Genomic DNA, 22,452 nt, shown 5'->3' with positions numbered 1-22,452 from the left:
CAGTTAAATGCACACGTATAGAGTATTGTTCCAGTTAAACTATTTAAAGTGAAGGTTTCAAAACACTGGCTTTAGTTCTTGTCACGAACCAATATTCCACTGATGTATATCTGCTGATTTAAACTGCTGTTCCTGATTCTTACCTGTATAAATTCAGGAGGGAATTGCCCTGTTTCCCTTACAGACAAAAGTTGTCAGTCCTGTTCCAAATGAATCCCAAATTGGTTGGTCTGTGTAAAACTACCTTTTCTATGCAAACGACTGAGAACAACTATTATGCCTACTCACATAAGGTAGATGAAACGTAGGTTTAGATCCCTTTGAAAATCACTGTGTAAGGACCACATCTGTCTGTAGTTTGCATATCAAATTTCCATTGCATTTCTCCTTTCTCCCCCGGAGATTAAAAGAAGCATATGGCCTTTTATGTGTTTAACTGAGGAAAGAACTTGGTATCTCATGTCATGTCAGCTGTTAGGAAGTACACTGGGCTGGTCCCCTTGCATTTGAAGTGAAAATGGCAATTTCAAACAATTTCACAGGGAAAATGAAAGGAGCAAAACTGACTGACTGATGCAAGTGAAAGCAAAAAACCTGAAGAATGCTTATTGTTTTGGAATAGACTGTTTATAAAAAAAATTATATTGGTTTTGAACAGAAGAGAAATTTATCTTTACAGAACCTCCAAAGGAGTGGAGCAAAAAAAAACCCAAAACCCAAACATGAGAAAATCAGACTGACTGGCATCTCAGTGCTGCTGTGTAGTGATTTAGAAACTAGTCTTCTGCCTGACTGCTCAGTCCCCAGAGCAAAATACTAGCATAAAAGAAAAAGACAAGAGTTATGTTAAAAGAAAGCTCTAGCATATTACTCATGAAACAGGGTATATCCCTCCCATACAAAAGACAAAATTCAGCTCCCCAAATTCTTCTTCCACTCCCCTTGCCAGCAGTGGTACATGAGCCAAGGTAGTACAGGTTGGCTGATAGGGTTTTACTGATGGTTAGAATTTTTTCACAGCAAGTATCACTCCGTTCTCAGCACTGCTATTGAGCTTTTATAAATCCATGTTTTTATGTTTCCCTTACCATGCACAATTCATCTGCTTCCCTTTACCTTTTGGCTTCAGAGGTCGCTCCTACGCTCTGTGGTTCTTCATGCCATGACAGTGACCCTGTGTCAGCCTTAGCCAGTGGAGAGAAGTGTCTCAATGTTCTTGCTCTAATGTTTGTTACCTAGGGTTAACCCTCCAGTCAGTGGTTACCACAAAACAGACATTCAGTCTAGAATGTTCCACAAAAACTTACATGAGAAACTATTTCTTTGCACAGGATAAGCTGCAAAACATTGTCCAATATCTCTGTCTGCATCCTATAAGAAGATGCAGTTAAGAATTCTATACTTACAATGAAGTAATCTAATATTAGTGTATATCATGTTAGTATCTTTGGGAATTAGGTTTAATTTACAAGAAATTTTAAAGGTACTGTTAAATTGCCGAAAGATCTGTAATGAATAACATTTTCACAAATTCTTTGAAGTAGATTAAATGTTTAAAATAATGAATTGCCAACATTTTAAACTGTTCTTACTAATGCTTTTTTAATGAAGATCACATACCATAATTCCAAGAACCCCATAACAACCCTTTATAAGTAGAACTGCTTCATTACAATTGCATTTTTTTCTGTGCATTTTGAGGGTTTGAAGGGGTTGCATCTGGGTTGGGTTTGGGGTTTTTTTGATACATGAAAAATGCCAGATGTGGGAGCTAGAATACAGAGAGCTACAGCACAGGTTTCACCTTCCACCCCATCGCTGCCTTAGTAACGCACATTGGTCCCCACCTACAGCAACCTCTTTTCTGAAAGGGAAAGTAATTTCTGTCCCTGTATTGCTTAGTTTAATTTACCACATAAGCTTGCGTCTCTCAAACTGCTGCTAGTCATCTGTTTGCTGAGCAAGCTTATTGACTGTGTAGTCTTTGTTTGAAGGCAAAAAATATTATTTGATTGGTTTTGTGGTATTGGGGGTGCAGCCAGCTTTCTGCTGACCTTTCAGGTCTGTTGGAAATCAACATCGGATGCTTTAGGAAACCTTACCCTGCAGACGGCAAGGTTTTATTCCTCTAGGGTGTAGAACAAGCTTGCCACCATGCTTTTGAGTCTTCAGGGGACTGTGGCAGAGGGGTGGCTTCAGCTGTGATACACTTCGGTTTGCTGCTTCACCGCATCCCAGACTGTAGTTAGTCTGACATCACTGTGGCTATTACATAGATAAGCTAGTGGTGGCAAACTAATAAGGATGCTGTCATTGCAATTGTAGTTAGTTTGTTGTGTATGTGTATATTATATACATTTTTTGCAGGATTTGTCCCTACTTGTACCAAAAATATATATATAAATATAAGTCTATTTTGTGAGCTTTAAAGAGGACAGAAGTAGTTAGTTTGTTTGTGTTGTGATCACAGAAAACATTAGAAGAACAATGAATATGAGGGTTACATAATTGCTACTAAAATCCAAAATATGCAAGAAGTATAAATATATAAGCGTTACATGCCCAAGTGTTAAAGCTCAATTCTTTGAGCAAATGAAGTTAATATATGGCTAGATAAATAGAAAGAGAGGAGGAGGTAAGAACAGGAATGTATCATATTCAAACAAATTCAGATGAGAAGAGGAGGAGAAAGATCGAGTAACTAGGATCAAACACACTGTTTAGAGGTCTGTTCATCACAGATCTCCTGAACCATTCAGTCCTCCAAAGGAAACTCTCTCTGTAAAACATATAAAAAGCAATGGAAGGTTTGAGCATTTCCTAGTGCTTAACTGATCCTTGTAGTGGGTCAGAGTCCTTCTGGCCTTGTCAGCAGTGCCATCAAATTAGAGGAGACAAAAACAGTTAGAAAAACCCATTTTCACAAAGATTCAAAAGGAATAGGATGGTCATCTCAAAGGAGCTACGCCAAAGTCACCACACCATTTAACAGGGTTTGCAAGCTGTTGTCCAGATGACCTCTAAATGTTAAAACTCAGGACATAAAGCACATCAAGACTAATGTGTATTGGCAAGGCAGAAAAGGAAGGTTTTGCTAAATCTCTTTGCACGCAACCTTCAGCTCAGTGTTTTGAGTTCCTCACTGCGATGTTACCTTGTCATTGAACTGCAAGACTGAGGAGCACATTTTTCTCCTGCCGTTACTATCAAAACCTTGTTGAGCTTAAAAATTGGTGGAGAAGGGGGAAGACTTTCTTCCTCAGTTCTTCAGTCTGTACTATTGGGGAGAACATAGATGTAGCTTTATCTCAGGCACAAGCTTTGGATTTACTTTGGCAAGGCCAGCTTTGCCTCAGAAGCAGATCTGATCACCGTTATGTCCATCCTGAAGGAATGTCCTAGACTAGTGTGAAATTCTGTCCATCTACAGGGTCAGGAATAAAGTCATAATGTTTATAAGTTTGTCATGTTGAAACAAGGAGCAGAATAATTTACTTCTAGTTCTTGAGATTTACAGTCAGAATTTAGAGTAATCATTTGCTAAACACAAAATGATTTTTTAAAATTAGTGACAGTAATAGTAAGTAGCTAGAAGTAAATAGGTTAGAATGAAGAAGATGGAAAATGTGATAACATTTGGCAGAAAACCATGGCATACTCAGTCAGAAAGCTTGCTAAGGTCACCTGTCTGACAACTAACCTAACTTTTAACCAGTAAATTGTAAGGCATAAGAAGGCCTACCTGTATTTTATAGGTTTATTTGGCTCCAGAGAAGTCTCACAAAGTCTTTTTGCCCCATCTTTCCTTTGGATATTTTAAACCTAAAATAAGCATTACTTTATACATGTGTTACAGGGACCAAAAATACAGGGATAGAGCTAGGCAGCACAGTTACTGCTTTTCACTCCCAATTCTTTGTGATAAAGAGATTAGAATTTGATGAAGATCATCCCTAGCTTGTCTTTTTTCCTTGCTACTTAACAAATTCAAAGGAGATGCAAAAATTAAGTTTAACAACTACTCTAAAGCTATCTGCCAAAATACTGCAGTTGAACTTCCCTTTGATCTACTAGCACATAGCTGATGATGACAATATCCAAGAAGAACTAAAAACCCCACACATTTTATTACGCTGCTAAGATATATATTTATTCTTTTTCTTATCCCAATATAAATATCAAGTAAAAATAATTAAGACTTGCCTTTTGTGAGATTAGCTGCTGAGAAATAGAGATTATCAATACTTTTTCAAAAGCAAGTGGGTACATCTTCCTGCAATGTCTGTTAGTATGAGTTTCTTTATATGTAGACAAAGATAAAAAACAAGATATGGATTGTTGTTTTTTATAAAATGTATTGTAAGCTAATGCTGGGATTTATTCATCGCCAATTTAACTGTCATCAGAAAGTAGCAATTTCATAAAGTATTATAGACCTTTTAATGAAGGTGTTATTAATAGCTCTTCCCAATACCAGTGACCATCTGTGACTACTTCACCATCTGTGATTGCTATTTCAATTTGGGAGGGGGAAAAACAGTGGTATTACACTGAATTTACAATAGAAATTAATAGCCAGCTAGAACTACTGTAGATGATTAATTTGTCTTTGATTATAAGTACACACTGAGCAAGAGAAAATTAGTTTCTTTGATTTGTTGGCACAACGTGGGTTTGGGAAATGACCATGGAAAGCTGAAAACAAAATTAAATTGCATTTATTGAAATCTGAGACAGGCAAAAGTTGATGGAATTTAGATGAAGAGGGTGAGAAGAGCTAAAATGGCACTTGAAAAGGTAGTGAAAGTTTCTTTAAAGATCTGTAACAAATTATGTGCTGATTATTGTGATTTGGTAAGGTTAGGTAACAGAGGAGCAGCAAAAGGGTTGCCAACACTTCTTAAAAACTTCTACAGTTTGTTGACAATGTATTAGAATAAACTGACAAAACAGTGATTTATAAGCTCCTAATTGAAATTAATCTTGTTGACTTCTTATCTAAGTGAAGTAGCACTTATTTTAGAAGAAATTCTATTTTTAATTAATAACAGTTAATGCCTGCTAACCTGCTGTCCTTGCCTGCAGAGTCAGAAGAGTCAAGTTGGTTAATAATAGTCTTTTTACTTCCCTTATTAAACTGTGCTGAAGTGTTTCCATATTTTGCTATTAACACAGCTGCATTCTGTAATGGCTGAGGAGATTATTTTTAGTGTGTGTGGATAGATCAATTCCTTTTCCTTTACTAAGGCAAAGTTTGTAAGAAGCTATTGGGGAGACAGGATACAATTTCAAAATCATTCAAGTCCCACTTTTTAATGTATTTAGGTAGTGTGGGAGCCTAAAATTACTTCAAAACTAAGAAGAGCTTTTCAAAACCTCTAGTAATTTAGAGTTCAATTTAGATTGCATCTAACCAGTTGCGTTGCCTACTTTCCCAGTGGATGAAGAGAGATAGGCACCTCCAAAAAATGACTCATCAGGCTGAGGTAGATATTTCTGCTAGATCAGGATGAGTCACCCTTCTACCATTAGCTGTGGGGAAGTCAGGACAGCTGGACTGAACTAGATCCCTATATTTTTATACTGCTTAACTTTTTAAAGTTTTAAACTGTAGCTTTGGAACTGGAGCAAATTTAATTTACTAAAGTCTTCGGGTAACTGAAGAAAGTGCATACCGCTTTTGTAAAGCACAAGATTCTTCCCTGAAAAATATATATGTAGCAGCAGAGGTGAGGCAAAAACTAAAAGATAGCTAAGAGCTACGTGTTGTCCCAAATGTGTTGGCACCAGAAAGGCCTGCTTTGATGTCTGGGTTTCAGTACCAGCTATAGCTGCTCAGTATGCGCTCACTGTCTGGCTCAGAGACTTGGATTAGATTGTACAGATTATACATATATTTGTATATGAATATGTGTATTTCTGCATTTATAATTTCACATAGGTTTATAAAAGGAGAGTGTAGGTCTATATATGTATTCCCCTCGCACATCTGCACTGTTATGTATAAGCATATGGCAATAAAAAAACCCCAAAAAAGCCACCACCCCAAACTCTTAATTTACAGTCAATTCAATGTCAAGAATATAAAGTAGATTTTTCATTCTTAGGCTAAACAAAGTCATAGTGAGTGTCACCCTTATTTTGCATTAGATTGCTTATCTTCCTGACCTTTAGCAGACTGACAGCAGTTTTTGTGCTGTTTTGTGCTGCTTATGCACAGATACCAGAAGATTTCCTTTACATTAGGGAAGGTATGTGGTTAAGATATAAAGCCATACCATGAAAAAAATTTAAACTACTTGTGATTACTTTGCAATCCAGCTTCCAGAATAGTGATTCAGTCTTGTTTCTTCTATTGCAGACAAAAGGTTCCTCAAGCATAACTCCATCAGGCACTCAAAAGAAGGTGAAGAGGACTCTGCCCAACCCACCTCCAGAGGAAGCAACAGCAGGAACTCAGTCGCCATATACTTCTGTGGGATCAGTCTCACGGAGAAGGATTTGCAGGACCAACACTATGGCGAGAGCCAAAATTCTTCAGGATATAGACAGGGAATTGGATCTGGTCGAACGTGAATCAGCCAAGCTTAGGAAGAAGCAAGCAGAGTTAGATGAGGAAGAAAAAGAAATAGATGCCAAGCTGAGATACTTGGAAATGGGCATTAATAGGAGGAAAGAAGCCTTACTAAAAGAAAGAGAAAAGAGAGAGCGTGCCTATCTCCAAGGAGTAGCAGAAGAACGCGATTATATGTCAGACAGTGAAGTTAATAATACAAGGTCAACCAGAATAGAAACTCAGCATGGCTTGGAAAGACCACGCACTGCACCCCAGACAGAATTTAACCAGTTTATGCCACCACAAACCCAACCAGAAACACAGTTTGCCCCTGCTACAAGCCCATATGCTCAATATCAGTATTCATCTCCTGCTCTGCCTACTCAAGCACCGACTCAGTTCACACAGCAATCACATTACCAACAACAGCAGCCTTTGTATCACCAACAGGTTTCACCCTATCAGACCCAGACAGCTTTCCAAACAGGAGCTACTATGTCCTTTACTCCACAGGCTCAACCTCCACCATCTCAACAGCCGTCATATCAACTCCCATCACAGATGATGGTGATACAGCCAAAGCCAAGACAGACCACATTATATCTGGAGCCTAAGATAACAACAAACTATGATGTAATTCGCAATCAGCCTCTCATGATAGCACCAGTTTCAACTGACAATAATTATGCTGTTTCCCAGCTGGGCAGTAAATATTCCACCTTGGACTTAAGGATAGGACTAGATGAGAGAAACAGCATAGCAAGCAGCCCTATATCAAGCATATCTGCAGATTCATTCTATGCAGATATAGACCACCACCACACACCCCGTAATTATGTGCTGATTGATGACATAGGAGAACTTACTAAAGGAACAGGAGCTCTTGGTTCCAGTTTTAGCCTCCATGAGAAAGATCTGACCAAAACAGATCGACTGCTTCGCACAACTGAGGCAAGGAGAGCACAAGAAGTGTCAGACTTCTTAGCACCACTGCAGACTTCTTCTAGGTTACATTCCTACGTTAAAGCTGAGGAAGACCCCATGGAAGATCCTTATGAACTCAAACTTCTGAAACACCAGATAAAACAAGAGTTCCGTAGAGGTGCAGAAAGTCTTGATCATCTGGCTGGCCTGTCACAATATTACCACGCGGAGGGCAGCTACAGACATTTTCCGAAATCTGAGAAGTACAGCATAGGTAGGCTTACTCTTGAGAAACAGGCTGCTAAGCAGCTCCCAGCAGCCCTCCTTTACCAGAAGCAGTCAAAACACAAGAAAGCTTTGATAGACCCCAAACTAACAAAGTTTTCACCTATCCAAGAAAGCAGAGACCTTGAGCCTGACTATTCAAGCTATATGACTTCTAGCACTTCAACTCTTGGGGGAATTACTACTAGGGCAAGGCTTCTTCAGGATGATATCACTTTTGGCCTTAGAAAAAACATCACTGACCAACAGAAATACATGGGGCCACCACTGACTTCATCCATTGGAGCAGGCCTTGGGACTGCGCTAGGTCCAACAATGAGATCCACATTGCAAGATGAAGCGGACAAGTCTTATAGCAGCGGTAGTAGATCTAGGCCCTCCTCTAGACCCTCCTCAGTTTATGGGCTTGATTTGTCATTGAAAAGGGATTCTTCCAGTTCTTCTTTAAGACTGAAAGCCCAGGAAGCTGAACCCTTAGATGTTTCCTTTAGCCATGCAGCACCTTCTGGAAGAACTAAACCCACCAGTCTACCTATTAGCCAAAGCAGGGGGAGGATCCCAATAGTAGCGCAGAACTCAGAGGAGGAGAGCCCGCTAAGTCCCGTTGGCCAGCCAATGGGAATGGCAAGAGCAGCAGCTGGACCCTTGCCACCAATATCTGCAGATACCAGGGACCAGTTTGGATCAAGCCATTCATTACCTGAGGTCCAGCAACATATGAGGGAGGAGTCACGGACTCGAGGCTATGATCGAGATATAGCCTTCATCATGGATGACTTCCAGCATGCCATGTCAGACAGTGAAGGTAAATTAGGCCTCAGACTGGTATCTTACTATCACAACACAAATCCTCATTTCTATGCATGTGTCTGATTCTTGTTTCTTCAAAGACTTGCTTTTTTTTTTCTGTTCCTTGGTGCATCTTCTGTGTATCTACATTTTTGGAGTTTGGTTTGTTTTGTTTCATTTGTTATTTTTTATTTTACCCTAACAGCAGTTTTTGGATGGTGTTAAGCTACTCTAGCATGCTCACTATATTGTTGTGGATTTGCTTTCCTTTTGGTTTGCTTGTGCATTTTCCTTTTCACTTGTTGATGTCTACTTTTCTGATGACGCTGTGTAGAATATTCCATGTATGATACAGACCTTGCCATCAGTCTTTATGTGGAGCCTTCAGTGACTGTGAATCATTGAACTTATTTGAAATTGTTTTCGTTGGGATTTGGAAATAATCTCCCAAATCTCAAAAAAACTCTAGTAGTTTTATTTGCATGAAATGTCATGATATATTAAAGAACTGAAAATTCCATCTCCCGATGCACCCCTTTAGATCTGCATTTATATAGAAGTAGTATGTTCATTAAGTACATATTGTATGTTAGAACCATATAGAGATTAACATAGTAGTAAAATGATGTTCTACGTATGGTTTGTTGAAAGCATCCTGTCATGTGGACTTCTGTGCATTCAGGGTTGTGATGATGTAAGATAATTTGTCATTTGGATGGTGCAAGACGATCTCATCCTTCAATAAACACACATAGAGTATTTTACTTCTATTGATGGACTATGCAGCATAGCTGGTTTTATATGCACCCCATACAATATGTCTGCCAAATAAGCACAAGAGTTTATCTCGCTTAGGTTCATGAAAGGAACCTTCCTGATGTATTATATATGGTGCAATTAAAAAAGTTTCTTCCAGAGAAGTATAGCAGAATGTTAAAGCTGATGTTGAGTACTAAAGAATTGCAAATTATGTATTAGTTTTGTTTGATTCAGTTCAGATTTAATATATTCTGAATTGTTTAAAAATCATAAAGACAGTTGGAAAGAAAATGAAATTAATATGTTCAAAATTGTATGCGCTCCCTTAACTTTTTCTTATGTGTATTTACTGCACAATAAAAGAGACTTTGCATGCGCTATATTGTCTGTAAATGGCAATGATTGTCTCAAAAGACACATCTGCATGATTATGAAGCAGTATGGTTTGGTTTTCAGGTTTATATGAACCTCAATGTTCATTATTGCGCTATTGCTTTTTTACATATGATGAACCTCTCATAAGCATTAGAAAATTGAATCAATTTGCAATAATATATATTGAAGTGTTTTGTTTTGTAAGTTTGTTTTCATATTTCTTAGATATTTACAACCCCCTCATGAAGTCTGTGTTTCAGGAGAGGTTCAGGATCATCAGCTTTTTGATTTTTATCAGAAGTTTAAGTGGTTTCACTATTCTTAAATTTTTGGCACACAGAGTCCTGTAATACTAATCTGAAGGCAGCTGAGAGGAACTCCCCAATTTGCAACTCATATAATTCTTAATTAAGTACATGTTATGTTGTCTCAGCCTAACTTCTGACTTTTAAGGGTCATTCTAGGGTCACATTGTGGAAGACAGGACTTTTCCTCCAGAAAACTAAGGAGAACCAAACTGGACCAAAAAAAGTTATTTGCTGCTATTCTACTTCATATAGACCAGTTACAGGGAATTATATTTCTGCACTACAGTGCATTATGTTTCTGTTACATATTTGTACAAGTCATACATGTTACATTTGAGGGTGAACATGTCTGGACTTTAAATTAGTTTCTGATTGGTTACACTCTTTTAGAATTCTAACTCAATCCACATGTTCCTTATTAGGTTGATACGATCCTGAATAGCGGGGCTTCCCCTTTCAGCCATATTTTTCTAATTTCTAGGAATTTTTTGTTTCCTCACAAATAGCTTATATTTGCAACCATTTCATGTAAAGTCCTGGGAAATCAAAACACTTTATGACATAATTTTCAAATATGCTGTCTAATAGCAAGTAACTTGAGTTGAAAATAATTTTGATGAGTTAGATTTAAGCTAAAAACTGTTCCGAAGAAGCAATTACAGTTCTTCAGAAACTTATGGCTTTCTTTTTCTCGGACTGCACTTTTCTCTGTAATGCCCTGGCAGTGGACAGCTATTCTGGTGTGTGGCATTCAGCCTTTTAACTTAGTTGGCTTTGCTTCTGCTTTAGTTTTTTTGTTGTTTTGTTTTGGTTTTTTGGTTTCTTTTTTGTTGTTTTTTTTTTAAATTTTTTTTAAACAACTGCTATGTGGTTTTGATGAGATTTCATTAAAAGAAATTAGTCTTAACCGCTATCTTAGGAAAACTCTTCTTGTGCTAAAGCTTGAATTTTCATCTTTAGAGACTTTTAAAAATGAATGCAAGTCAAGTTGTTGCATTAAAAATGTTTTTCTTCAGTTCAAATTGAGAGAGGTGCTTGACTTGCTGTTCATTTTTTATGTCATATTCTATAACAAACACCAAAAGAGAATCCAAATAGGACTTTGAGGCCAGACCTTCTGGTTTTTACTAAGTACACCTATGTATTGTAACAAACCTTAAAACCATGCTTAAGCACTGAAGTAGTACCTTACGCTAGGATTCCAAACTTCAAACAGGTTAAAAAATGGGTTTAGTGTTAAAAAAGCACAGCATCCAGAGCTTCTTATTGAAAATAAATAGCGTCTTGAGCTTTTGAAACACCTGGTATTTTCTCAGGGTTCAGAGTACCATGAAAGCTCTGATTCAGCAAATAGCTCTTTATTAACCCCACAGCTGCCACAGTTTCCACAAGCTATTAAATATGTTGAAGATATTAATTTTCAAGGATGCCAAAGCTAGTACTCAATGTTATGAATGTAAATAGTCTCTACTGGTCATCTGAGAAGATATACCTTTTCTCACCTAAAGGATTGTTTTTTCTTTTATATGCTTTTTTTAAAAATTCTACCATAATGTTTAGAAGTTTAAAATTGAGATATGAAGCCATCAAGACGTCAATACAGCTGACCCCTTGTAATTTTTCATCTGTGGGATTTAGTGTTCACTATTAGTTCTCTGTTCAAGTTTCTTGGACTCCACAGCCTGGAGTTCAATCTCACTGTGTTAAACTGTGTGTGAGTAACAGCGTGGGACCTTACTGGCTCCAGCAGGAGTGTTTTACAGGTGGAACCATCTGGCTGCATATTGTTAGTCTTAGAAAAAAAAAAGGATGTACCCTCGCAGACTGTCAGTGATTCATCTGGGCTCTTCTAGCTTTCCAGCTGAAACAAATCCCAATGAAGCAAGACAAACCCAGTTGTGTGTACATGTGAGTGTGGCGTGTGTGTGTCTATATACACATACATACATCACTTTTTAAACTTCATATAAAATATGCACATTCATCACAGTTTGATAAAAAAGTAGGATGGTCTGAGCTGCAGTATGGGATTCTATGTACGTGCTAGCTTTTCAAAAGAAGGAATCCAGCAAAATGATTTCAACTGAGACAAGGAGGAAAACAGTAAAAAAATCATTCTTCCGGTAATCTGAAGGCACAGATTGCAATAGTCAGCATTAGTATCTGGGATCAGAAAAATGCATTAAGTTCTTCATGTAAGCTTCAGCAAGAAGTCCAAGAGGATGAGTTACGAACGAGCCTGCTACATGCATGCACTGGTCAGTTGGCATAAAAGTGTAAAGCTTAAGGGATTTGTTTGCGTGTTAGATCCTAATGGTTTATTGAGAGCAATTAATCAATAACTAATCACTAGCCAGACAAGCATCAACCTTTAATAATGATTCTATTTAATTCAGATATGCTGATCTAAATAATATTTTCAAACGATTTTGTATTAGATTAAATTTGTGCGCAGTTAGGAAGGAAGAGATAGCCTAATATCTGAACCAAGATTAAGAATTCTCCAAAGGCCTAATATAATAGAGGATGTTATTTTTACCACACACAAAATACAGTTTTTCAAAAATCATGCATACTCTTCTTTTTGGAGAAATTTCATAAAATAGTAATGAAAAAACACATTTTTTTTCCTCCCATTAAACTTTTCAAATTATTTGTTACTATATTACATTTACTTTAACAACTAAATAGACAAGATTACACATGCTACCATTTTTCATTCTAGATTCTCTTCTGTGTCATGGAACAATTGCATTCACTCTTGTTACTATAGCAACAACTGACCTTAATTAAGGTTTGCAATTTCTGGTTGTTTTGCCAAAACAAATATTGTCTTTCTTTGAATTCCAAATGTACCTTGCTTATTAAAGCATAAAATTCAAACTTGCATTACATTCTAATTAACTGCACATTGTTTTGTTTACACTGATGGGAAACATGGATGGAAATCTGTATGTTGTATAGTGGAAGTACTTTTAAATATATAGGAGCTGATTCCAATCTCAGTGGAGTGAAACCTATGATAGTTGACACAATAGTCAATTGGCATAAATATGTGTGTGTGCAAAACTGATTTCAATGAAACGGTGCTGTTTGGTCCGGAAAGGCTGTCTAACACAATAGATTTTATACAGGTTTAAAATAGTTGCAAATGTAAGTACAGTATTCTTTTAGAACTATTGCGGAAAGAACATTCAGACTAACTTTCCATGCACAAAGGCTCATACTGCAAAATCGGGGGATGGAATTCAAAAGGACAACACTTGCAATGAATTTCTGCTTAGGATTACCAAGAGTATAGAATGCTTCATGTTGTCTTTGGTTTGGGATGATACTGCTTTCATAAAGGAGTCTCAATTTTCTTACAAGTAGTTCTAGATGACTTCCAAAATATTTTGACCAATATTTAGTTCATAAGTTTGGGAATTAATGGGGATTGGGTTTTGAGGCTTGATTTTTGGGGTTTTGTTTTCTTTTCCTTAGCTTACTACAAATTAACTAATTTGGCTACTTTTTTTCATCAAACATTGTAGAAATGTGTGGGATCTACAGTGTATTTCTGAGCTGCCAGAAGGAAGGAGATGGCTATAGCACCCAGCAGTGGGTTTCTTCTGGTATTTAATATCCATAGTTTTGGCATAAACAGAATCTTCTCACTTTATCACATACTGCTAAATTATGCCTGAGTTCAATGTCTCAAGTCTCGCCTGTATCTTTGCTTTAGCTGCATGGCCAATTAGTAACCACTATGCATGTTTGCTATGAACAATGCACATTATTGCCCTTTGCCCAGCACTGGATCAGAACATTTGACCTGTCCTTGGTTTTCTAAGCCTATCATCTCCGTCGTGAAGAAACAGATTGGTTTGACAAACCCAGGGAGTCTCGTTTGGAGAACGGACATGCCCTCGACAGAAGGCTGCCAGAGAAGTTGTCCCACTCTCGACCAACAAGTCAACACCAAGATCAAGTGAGCTGTCAAGTAAGCTGTGCATTTAGTTTCATAAATGTTTGATGATTTAATCATACTGCCCCATAGTGCAGAGACTACAGGATTAATCAAATTCCAGCTACATTCAGCTGAAGTGCTGTTGAACCTGTATTTGTCACCAGTACTTGATTAAATTGAAGTAACATTCATCTGCAACTCAGTACTAATCAGGTGGTCTTTTGATTTTTGAAACATATCTGAAAGGATTGAATCTGCTAACCAGAGCTATGTATACATAAGGTATTCCTATTTAAATAAAAAATACAAAAATAAAGCAGTCCCATTTTACCTTACCAGCTTTACCCCATCCAAATTCAAACCGTTTTTTTAGTATTTTAAGGAAAAGAGTTGCTTTATCGTGTTGACACTTGTTCCTGCTTTTAGTTGGTTAGTATAATCCCAACAGTCTGTGATCAGTTACTGAATAAATCAGCAAGACTTTATCATTCTAATAATTAGAATATTTAATTTATTATAGGGAGAAATAAAAACATCATATTCTGCTTTTCAAGCTTGCCAACTTTTAAATCTGCTTCACCTTAGTATACCATCAAATGTCCTCTTTGTATTAATTAAGTTTATATATTTCAAATCTTTAAGGTCTTTGCTTCTATCAGTTGTCATTTGTACTGATTGATTGAGATTATACTGTTTCCCATGAGGCGCAATGGATGCAAGATAAGGTATTGCATGGCCTCTTTGTGGTACTTAGTACCCTATAGTGGTATATAGTATATGTGGTACTTATTAGCCTATAGTGGTATATGGTATATGTGGTACTTATTAGCCTATTAATTCCTCTGATAACATAGAAACATGAATATCCTAATGTCATTGGCAGTGATTGGAACTTTTTTGCTGGTGAGCAATTATGCTGATATTTGACAATAGAATGTAGGTTTTATGAAGTAAGGATGTAGAATTTATGAAGTAAGCATTCAAAGGTCTTACAATACAAAAAGTAATTTATTTTTATTTTTCCCTCTTTTCCTATCTCTAGTTTAGCATATATTGAGATTCACACAGCCTAGGCTGTACTGAGCCTGACCATTTCTTGTTCAGAAAGAGGGATTTACAAGATACAAGTCTTACAGGAATCTATTCAAATAACTCATTCTATGAACCAACTTTATTGCAGGATAAAGGGTGTTTTAGAGCCTTCACAGCTCTTAATATCACTGGCAATAGGTAAAATACTGCCTATCATCTGAGCCCTTTAATCCTCATGGGAAACATGCATTATTCTAAGTCTAGATAATTGTATTTGACCACTACATGGTCATGAGGTAGAATTAAAGGTTTCCCTTGAAAAGCAGATTTATCGAAAAAGGTTGCTGTTACGCTGAGCTCTGTGATCTGGAAGTGGTCAGTAAGAAGTACTTAACTTTTAGAACTCCAGAGATTTTGTCCTCGGAAGCAGTTCCAAGGCAATTTACTCAAAGCTCTGATACTTGTTTGTTCTCTTGTATACATAGCACTACACTAGGACTGGTTTAAAGACTTTGATCAAAATTTTTCAAAAGGAAGTTAAGGGACCTGAAAGTTCTTGTTTTCCTGGATTATTTCCAGAAGGAAAAGATTGGGTTTTTTCTCCCTGAAGCTGTCATGATATGCCCATGTTTATATGGAAATAGAGATACCACATTTTAGATCTCCCCAAAGGCATTTTTTAAGGTTTTGTAAAATCTCGGTTGGAAATTGGGGAGTGAACATGTTCTAAATGATTCTGTGGGGTGCCATGTAAAGCCTCTGCAGAAGAATAGTGATGTGGAAGATTTACAGCCATTTCTTCTTCATCGGTTTCTGCAGAGTTTAGCTACTGACATTCACCCACTGCTAGAAAATAGTACCAATGTGTCTGCAGAAGGGAGAAATACCAAGTCTGCATCATCTACCTTGTCAAAATGTTACTCAGAGCTTGTGCATGTTAGATACCTTCTGTGAACATTTCTTTCTTATAACTTTAAAAAATACATATTTTCAGACACATCCAGAAATGGAGTTACTTTAAGACAAGATAAAAAGGGTCATAGCCATTTTAAAGTTTAATTAGCTCCACATTGAATCCTGAAAGTAAACCACTTAGAAACGGAATCAAGTAAATCAGTATTAACATCTCTGGGGTTTAGCATTCATTTTATATTTTAGAGCTATCAAGAAAAAGAAACCTTTTTCAGGCCAGTGAGTGCTGAGGCAAAGTAAACACTCCCTAAAGGCTCTTTCAGCCCTGTCTCTTCTGTAAAAAAAAAAGTTAATGAATTCACTGTCCCATGCTGTCTGTCTCCTGGGTCCACAACTCCATTCTGCACCGAGAGCTGTAGCGTCCAAGTATAAAGTACTCTGTTGCCAACAGCAGCAAATCATTCTTCATCCTGACCATCCCAACAGATCCACCTTCACCCAGAGCTTGCGTTGTCACAGAGGCTTTCCTGAAACCCGTTAGGAGGACAGATTCCTAGTTATCACAGTATTAAACCATTGCAACTCCTTTAGTATCCCATACTGCCACACACCAGGCACAAAAGGAAGCATTGGCATCAATAGCACTGATCTGTTTGTAATGTATCAGTCGATGTTTCCAAATACACTTATTGGCTGTGAATTTGCCAATTTTCTCCTTTGTAAAAAAATCTGAATATTTTACTGACCACTATGACATTTGTATTCCAGAAGATTTTGTTTCACAAGTGAAACATAATTTCCTTGCTAAATGAAATCAGAACTGCTTGATTAAGTCCCACAGACCTTGTACAATTAAAGGTAATAAATAAAGCACAACCCTGTGCTTTTGAAGCAAGAATGCAACAGAGTGACAACCCTGAACTAAGTTTCCATGGATTTCTTATAACCTCGTGGATTAAGCTCACTATACTATATTATTAATCTAAAATATATTTGTTTCTATACAACTTCTGTGGTGCTACATAGTATTCTTAAATCACATTAAATTGCAGTGCAGTTTAGTGTCTCAATAGCTGTTTCCCAGTATAACAATTCTGAACTGCTTACCTGAGGAGGGTTAAACATGGGTTAAACCCTAGTCAATACATAATCTATTGCAGATTTCTCACTGATCCCTGTTGACCTCTAAAATTTGCTTAGTTGCTTAAATACAGAACTAACAGTGACCATTAGTGGGCCTTCTTAAATGAATAATAAAATCCCAGATTTATCGTAATACCAGTGTGTTGTCATCAGTTCGCTTTGGCAACAGTTTGCTAATCACAAGGAGAAGGCAAGGGCTTTATTTCTAAAGGGCCTCAAAAAGTAGATGCTTGTCTTGGTTCATGGATCTGTATCATTCCCTTGAAATTTAAGCCATGCCTTTTAAGAGGCACTTGAATATTTAGAAATTATGACAAAATGGGTCATACTGTAGAGCAGGGGGGTTAAAAGGAGAAAATACTGTTTGTGGCAGACATCCAGAAGGCTACCTGCAAACTTCTGTTCCACATTTTTTAAGTCCATCCTGCTTGGTTTGGATTTTTTTCTGGCTAGCAAGGAGATTTTATTTTCATTTATAGTGAACTGCTTTCTCTGTTCGAGGCTTGAGGGGAGGAAGGCATTTTGTGATTCACATTCTCTGGAAATACGATGAGAAACAGAACATTTCCAAATTTAGTGTAATTGTTAAAATATTTAATCTAATGAGTGAATTGTTAGCCACCCCCTCACTGTAATTCAGGATAGAATTTAGCAGGCAGTTTCTCATTTTTGAGTCATCCAGAAATGATGTTCTCACTGCATACCAGAATGACTTCTACATCGAAAGTCAGAGTTCTGTACTGACCTTATAGCAGAAGCAAAGGCTTTGCAATTTTTCAATGAGCAGGAACATTGTATTTGTTACATTTTTCTTCAGCATTTCTTTTGCAAAACGTCTCCATCATCAGGGATCTATCAGTACAGAGAATTTCCAGAGAAATTGACACTCATCCGTTGTGCAGAGGAGATGTAGCGCTTCAAAGGGGCAGGGTCACCTTAGCCGTGGAAATCCTTGGCCAGCTTTCGCAGGCCATGCAAGTTCCTGTTGTGTTTAGAGATTAGGACAGATACTGTCTAACCCGTCACCTTGAGCATCCACCGTCTTGTTCCTGGATACAGAACTCAGGTAGAATTTTCCTGGCAGACTGGATTTCCTAAAGGACTCAGCCAGGTGTAGCTGCTGAGATTCACCTTACCAGGTCCTGTCTAAGATACTGGTGGAAGGGGAGGTGCAGTGCCACTTAAAACCAGGAATTACTGTGGCTTTGATGACCTGATCAAAAAAACAATATGTTACAGCTGTTGCTGTGGGCTTTGCCTGGACACTGAAATACATTTGATGCTTTTTTATTTCTTAAATATAGCACTGAATAAATTTATTCTTAGTTGTGCTCTTTACCTTTTAAAATTCCCGTAAATGAGTCTTCTGTGGAGTTTCTTTATCAGATAAAACATTTAAAGGTACCAAAGGGAAAATAAAGTGTATATTTACACTGATCCTCTGTAACAGTGTTAGAAAACCTCAGTGCATTTATTTGCCATTCGTTCCATCTTTTTTGGAGAGGCATTGAGCTGACAAATAACATGAAACACATAACCAGAGCTTAAATTCCTGGAGGAAACACTTTATACTCCCGTTTTCATTTAACTCACTGGGATGCAACCCCCAAGGGCCTGCTGAGTAATATGCAGAAAAAAAAACGTGAGCTGACTCCCATGTCAGGTCCTGGAGCGCAGTAGGAGGGGAGATACACTGGAGAGTCAAAATGTGCCTGCAGTCAGAAGAGGATGGCATTGCCAGTGCTGAGTTACAAAAATTGTTACTGGAGTGTACCAAATGCTCCCAGAAAGGTGAGGAAAGGGTCTTGATGGCAAGGACAGATGGCAGGAATCTGGGGGTTTTGTAGCAAGTAAGCAGGGTCAAGTCACATTTTTCCCTGGGACCTAAATCTGGGCTTGGGAATTTACACATCTTCCGTTCTTGTGCCTTGCAGTGGAGGGACTGCCTCTTCTGTGTCACAGCTCAGATTTACGCTGTCACAGTTGTGCAACTTCGGTGTGTCCCTCTGCATCTTCACTGGGGTGATTGGGAGGACAGTCATATAGAAAGGGCTCCTGGCATATATTCAGATGAAGCGAAATCAGCTTCTGTGGAAGTCAGAAGAAACAAACAGCTGGAAACAGAAAATAATTTGTGTTCTGCGGGTTTTCAAATAGACTACTAGATTTCAGATAAGGACAAGCATTAGTGGTTAAAGTAAAACCATCAAAAACAATGTAGCTGCTCTTTGCATTATCTATTTCCAGCAACCACTGGTTTTTCCTGTTTATTCTGCCACTTCCAGACACATGCTGTTCTGAAGGTAAATGCCTAATGGCATGTTCGATTTAAGTACTGATTCCCACCACCAATAAAAAACAATACGCCATCCTGAATGCTAATAAACGTTAATGTTTTTATTCATACCTATATGAATCACCAAGATTTATACTTCTCATAAAATTCTGGAAGTGAAAGTAATGAGGAAGCTAAAGTACGAGACTTCTGTTTTCTGATATATTTGTCAGGAATCATGTACAATACGGCACTGGATATTTCTGGATTATTATTTATTCAAAAAAAAATCTTGCTAAAGAAAGATAAGATAGAGCAATGAAAACCAATGTGAACTGAAGTTTATGAGCTGCAACATTCCTCAGTTAAATGGAATTGCTCCCACCAAAATGGATCCCAACTAAGGATCTGCTCAAATGTGTTCATAGGCTTCTCTTGAATAGCACTGATTTGTATTCTTTTTTATTTAAGTAAAAATAAAATTACATACAGTCTTTCATTTTTTTTACAATTTTATGTAAGCTACACATGCCAAATAAATTGTTTTTACTGTTAAATTACACTTGCTGAATTTCTGATCATGTCATTAAAAGCGTAACAGTGTCCCTATTCATTTATAAGCATGGAAGTGTCATGGTGCTTCATACACTTCTGGTAGCATCAGACCCTGTGCCCTGGCAAAATTCTGTGGTAAGCCCTAAAGTCTGCCTGATCTCGTGTTCTGATTTATTCTGGAGTCCACTTGTCCACTACCAAATCCCTGATATCCTTTATGTGTGAGATTAATTACGCTCAACACTACTCTCATTGTGTTACGGGAGGATTTCAGCCTTCTGGCTGCATCATCCACTGGATAAGAAACTGAATTATGACAACAGATGTATAAACACCTCTTCTGCTCGTGTTGGGATTGAGCTAAACGAGTCCCTTGACTTCTTTGTCTCCCCTCCTGTCATTTCTCTGATATCCATTATCATCATAAACTCTCCAGGGGGGGAAACTGGGTTTGAAGTGCCTAGTTCAGGGGGAGATTAATCCCTTTAAATGCTACTGAAATATAAGTAATAGTAATAAACCCTTGATAGCAGGCTGCTGATCCACTCAGGCTGCTGCATTACCATGCTGGTTAATACTGTCCCACTGGCTCCTTCATCCTGCCTCCCCTGGGTCCCATCCTGTCTTGATGCCCAGCCTTGAGCAGCCACAGGCACTCACTTCTCTTGGTCCGGCTGCAGCGCTCAGGCTTGGCACCAGCATGGCATGGGCAGAGATGTGGTGGATTCTGCTTTGCCTCTGGAAGACCAAAAGTGCAGGCGAAGAGGGTGTGTGATATCTGTGAGGTGTGTGAGCGTTGCAGCAAACATGCATTCTGCAAAGGCGTTTTGGTGGGGACACAGGGTGACCATCCCCGGCAGATAGGTTAGTCCCTGATGTGTGGCCCCTCCTGTGCCTGTGTCATGGGGCAGGTGGGATCATCCCAGCTGGAAACCTTGCTCTTTAGTGTGTGTGGTGGGGAGGTGTTGCTTTCAGCTTGTTCACTTCCCAGTATTAGCCCAAGCAAATGTTGCGCATTGTCATTCAGAACGTAGTCCTACAAGTTTTAGGTTGGGTCTTTCAAAAGACTTGCAATGTGATGACAAGAGAGACGTTGGGATGTGTGGGTCTGCTGAAACTAGAGTAGTAACTCGTGCCTGTTTACATGTTCCACTACCATTTTGTTTAGGTCTGTATGAACAGGATTTTATAATAATTACAGGAATTATACTGAATTTCATTCTTCCCTTGAACATTGCTTAGACAAATGATTAATGTTGAGAGAAGCTGCAGAGGACAGTGACCACCTTCTAGTCATTAGGAAATAGAAATCAGAACTAAAGCTGTATCCAAAATGAATCTGGCTTTATGGAAGCAAATATTCATTCCCCTGCAGAAGGATTTTCCAGTCTGACAAGTGTCTTGAAACTTGGAGGATCATTTGAATTGTGAAGCCGTGATATTTCCCTGGGTGAAATCAGTTGGTTTGCTTGTTTCTGTTTCAGCTGTCTAAAATTAGTGATAGAATTGATGCTGTTTTATCTTTTTATGACTTGCATATTTGTGTTCCTCAGATAAATGGGAAGCCCCTGCAGTACATTTTCCCTCACGCAAGGCTCAAACTACTGAGAGACCCGAAGGATCACACAGTTTCAGGTAAAAAAACCACAACCCTCTATGAGACATGTTAATTAATTTGATTAGCGTGAATCATGCAAAAGATTTGCAGTATTAAAAATAGTTTCTCTGTCATAGGCAGCAGGGATTTCAGTGGTCATTTTAAATCTTGCTAGTTGATTGTAACAGAAAGCAGCAGTGCAGAAAAAAGGTCACAAGATCTGTTTGAGATATGTAAGCCATCCAGACATTAAAAACAGAGGGGAAATCTGTTGTGTTATACATATGAGCAGTCTGGTTTGCTGTTGCTTTTTATGTAACTATATTCTCTGTATGAGAAGTTTCTATAAAACAGGCTTGGGTAGGTGTTCAGCATGTACAGAACCGAGAATTTTATTCTTTCTGTACTGGAACTTACAAGGGGGGTAGCAGAACAATCGGATCCCATTTTTCGGTGATCTCTTCAGATGGAGGCATTTATCACAGGACTTCAGATTTATTCTGCTTTCCCTGGTGCTAACACAAATGTTCATGAAAGTTTGACCCTGCTTACAAAGGCGATGAAAGTGGCAAAGGTTACAGTCGCTCACCTCCCGGACTGTGAGCGGGAGTGCAGTGTGATGTTTTCATGTATCAAATTGTAAAAGGCTGCCAGTTACTAGAGCTAGCACAGGTAAGGTCTGTCTGTCCAAGCTTTTGGAATTGCCCTCTTTCTCACATCTCATACTGATAAGGAACTCAAAGTCCTTTTTAATATGCTCCTTGTCTTTTTTCAGAGGTACATGCTCGAAGCGGTTTTGTCATGAAACCACCAGACTCTGTTTTAACTTGCTTAAAAAATTGTAATAGCATGTGTCAACCTCTTTTTCTAGCAGAAGTATTTACTGACTTCTAGCTCTGGTGTTCCCTCAAGCATTAAGTATAAAGTGGCGTGAACTTAACTGAATTGCTAAATATTGTTTTCACAGGGTTTCTGGCAGTAAAATCTTGATCA

General features: G+C 38.1%; 1 protein-coding gene across 9 annotated transcripts in view; it reads left to right on the top strand.

The window, feature by feature from the left end:
- The window catches only part of PCLO (piccolo presynaptic cytomatrix protein), a 385,852-nt gene that overhangs the window by 210,211 nt on the left and 153,189 nt on the right, over positions 1-22,452 (top strand). For all 9 annotated transcript variants that reach the window (XM_080392024.1, XM_080392028.1, XM_080392027.1 and 6 more), the window contains exons 7-9: positions 6,362-8,570; positions 13,830-13,978; positions 21,416-21,497. In XM_080392024.1, coding sequence (XP_080248150.1) covers positions 6,362-8,570; positions 13,830-13,978; positions 21,416-21,497 — 2,440 coding nt within the window. The remainder of the gene's footprint in view (positions 1-6,361; positions 8,571-13,829; positions 13,979-21,415; positions 21,498-22,452) is intronic.

This window comes from Falco punctatus (assembly GCF_963210335.1).
Source record: "Falco punctatus genome assembly, chromosome: 6".
NCBI lineage: Eukaryota > Metazoa > Chordata > Aves > Falconiformes > Falconidae > Falco > Falco punctatus.
Note: the sequence above shows the minus strand (reverse complement) of the source record. Positions and strands in the feature narration are given on the sequence as shown.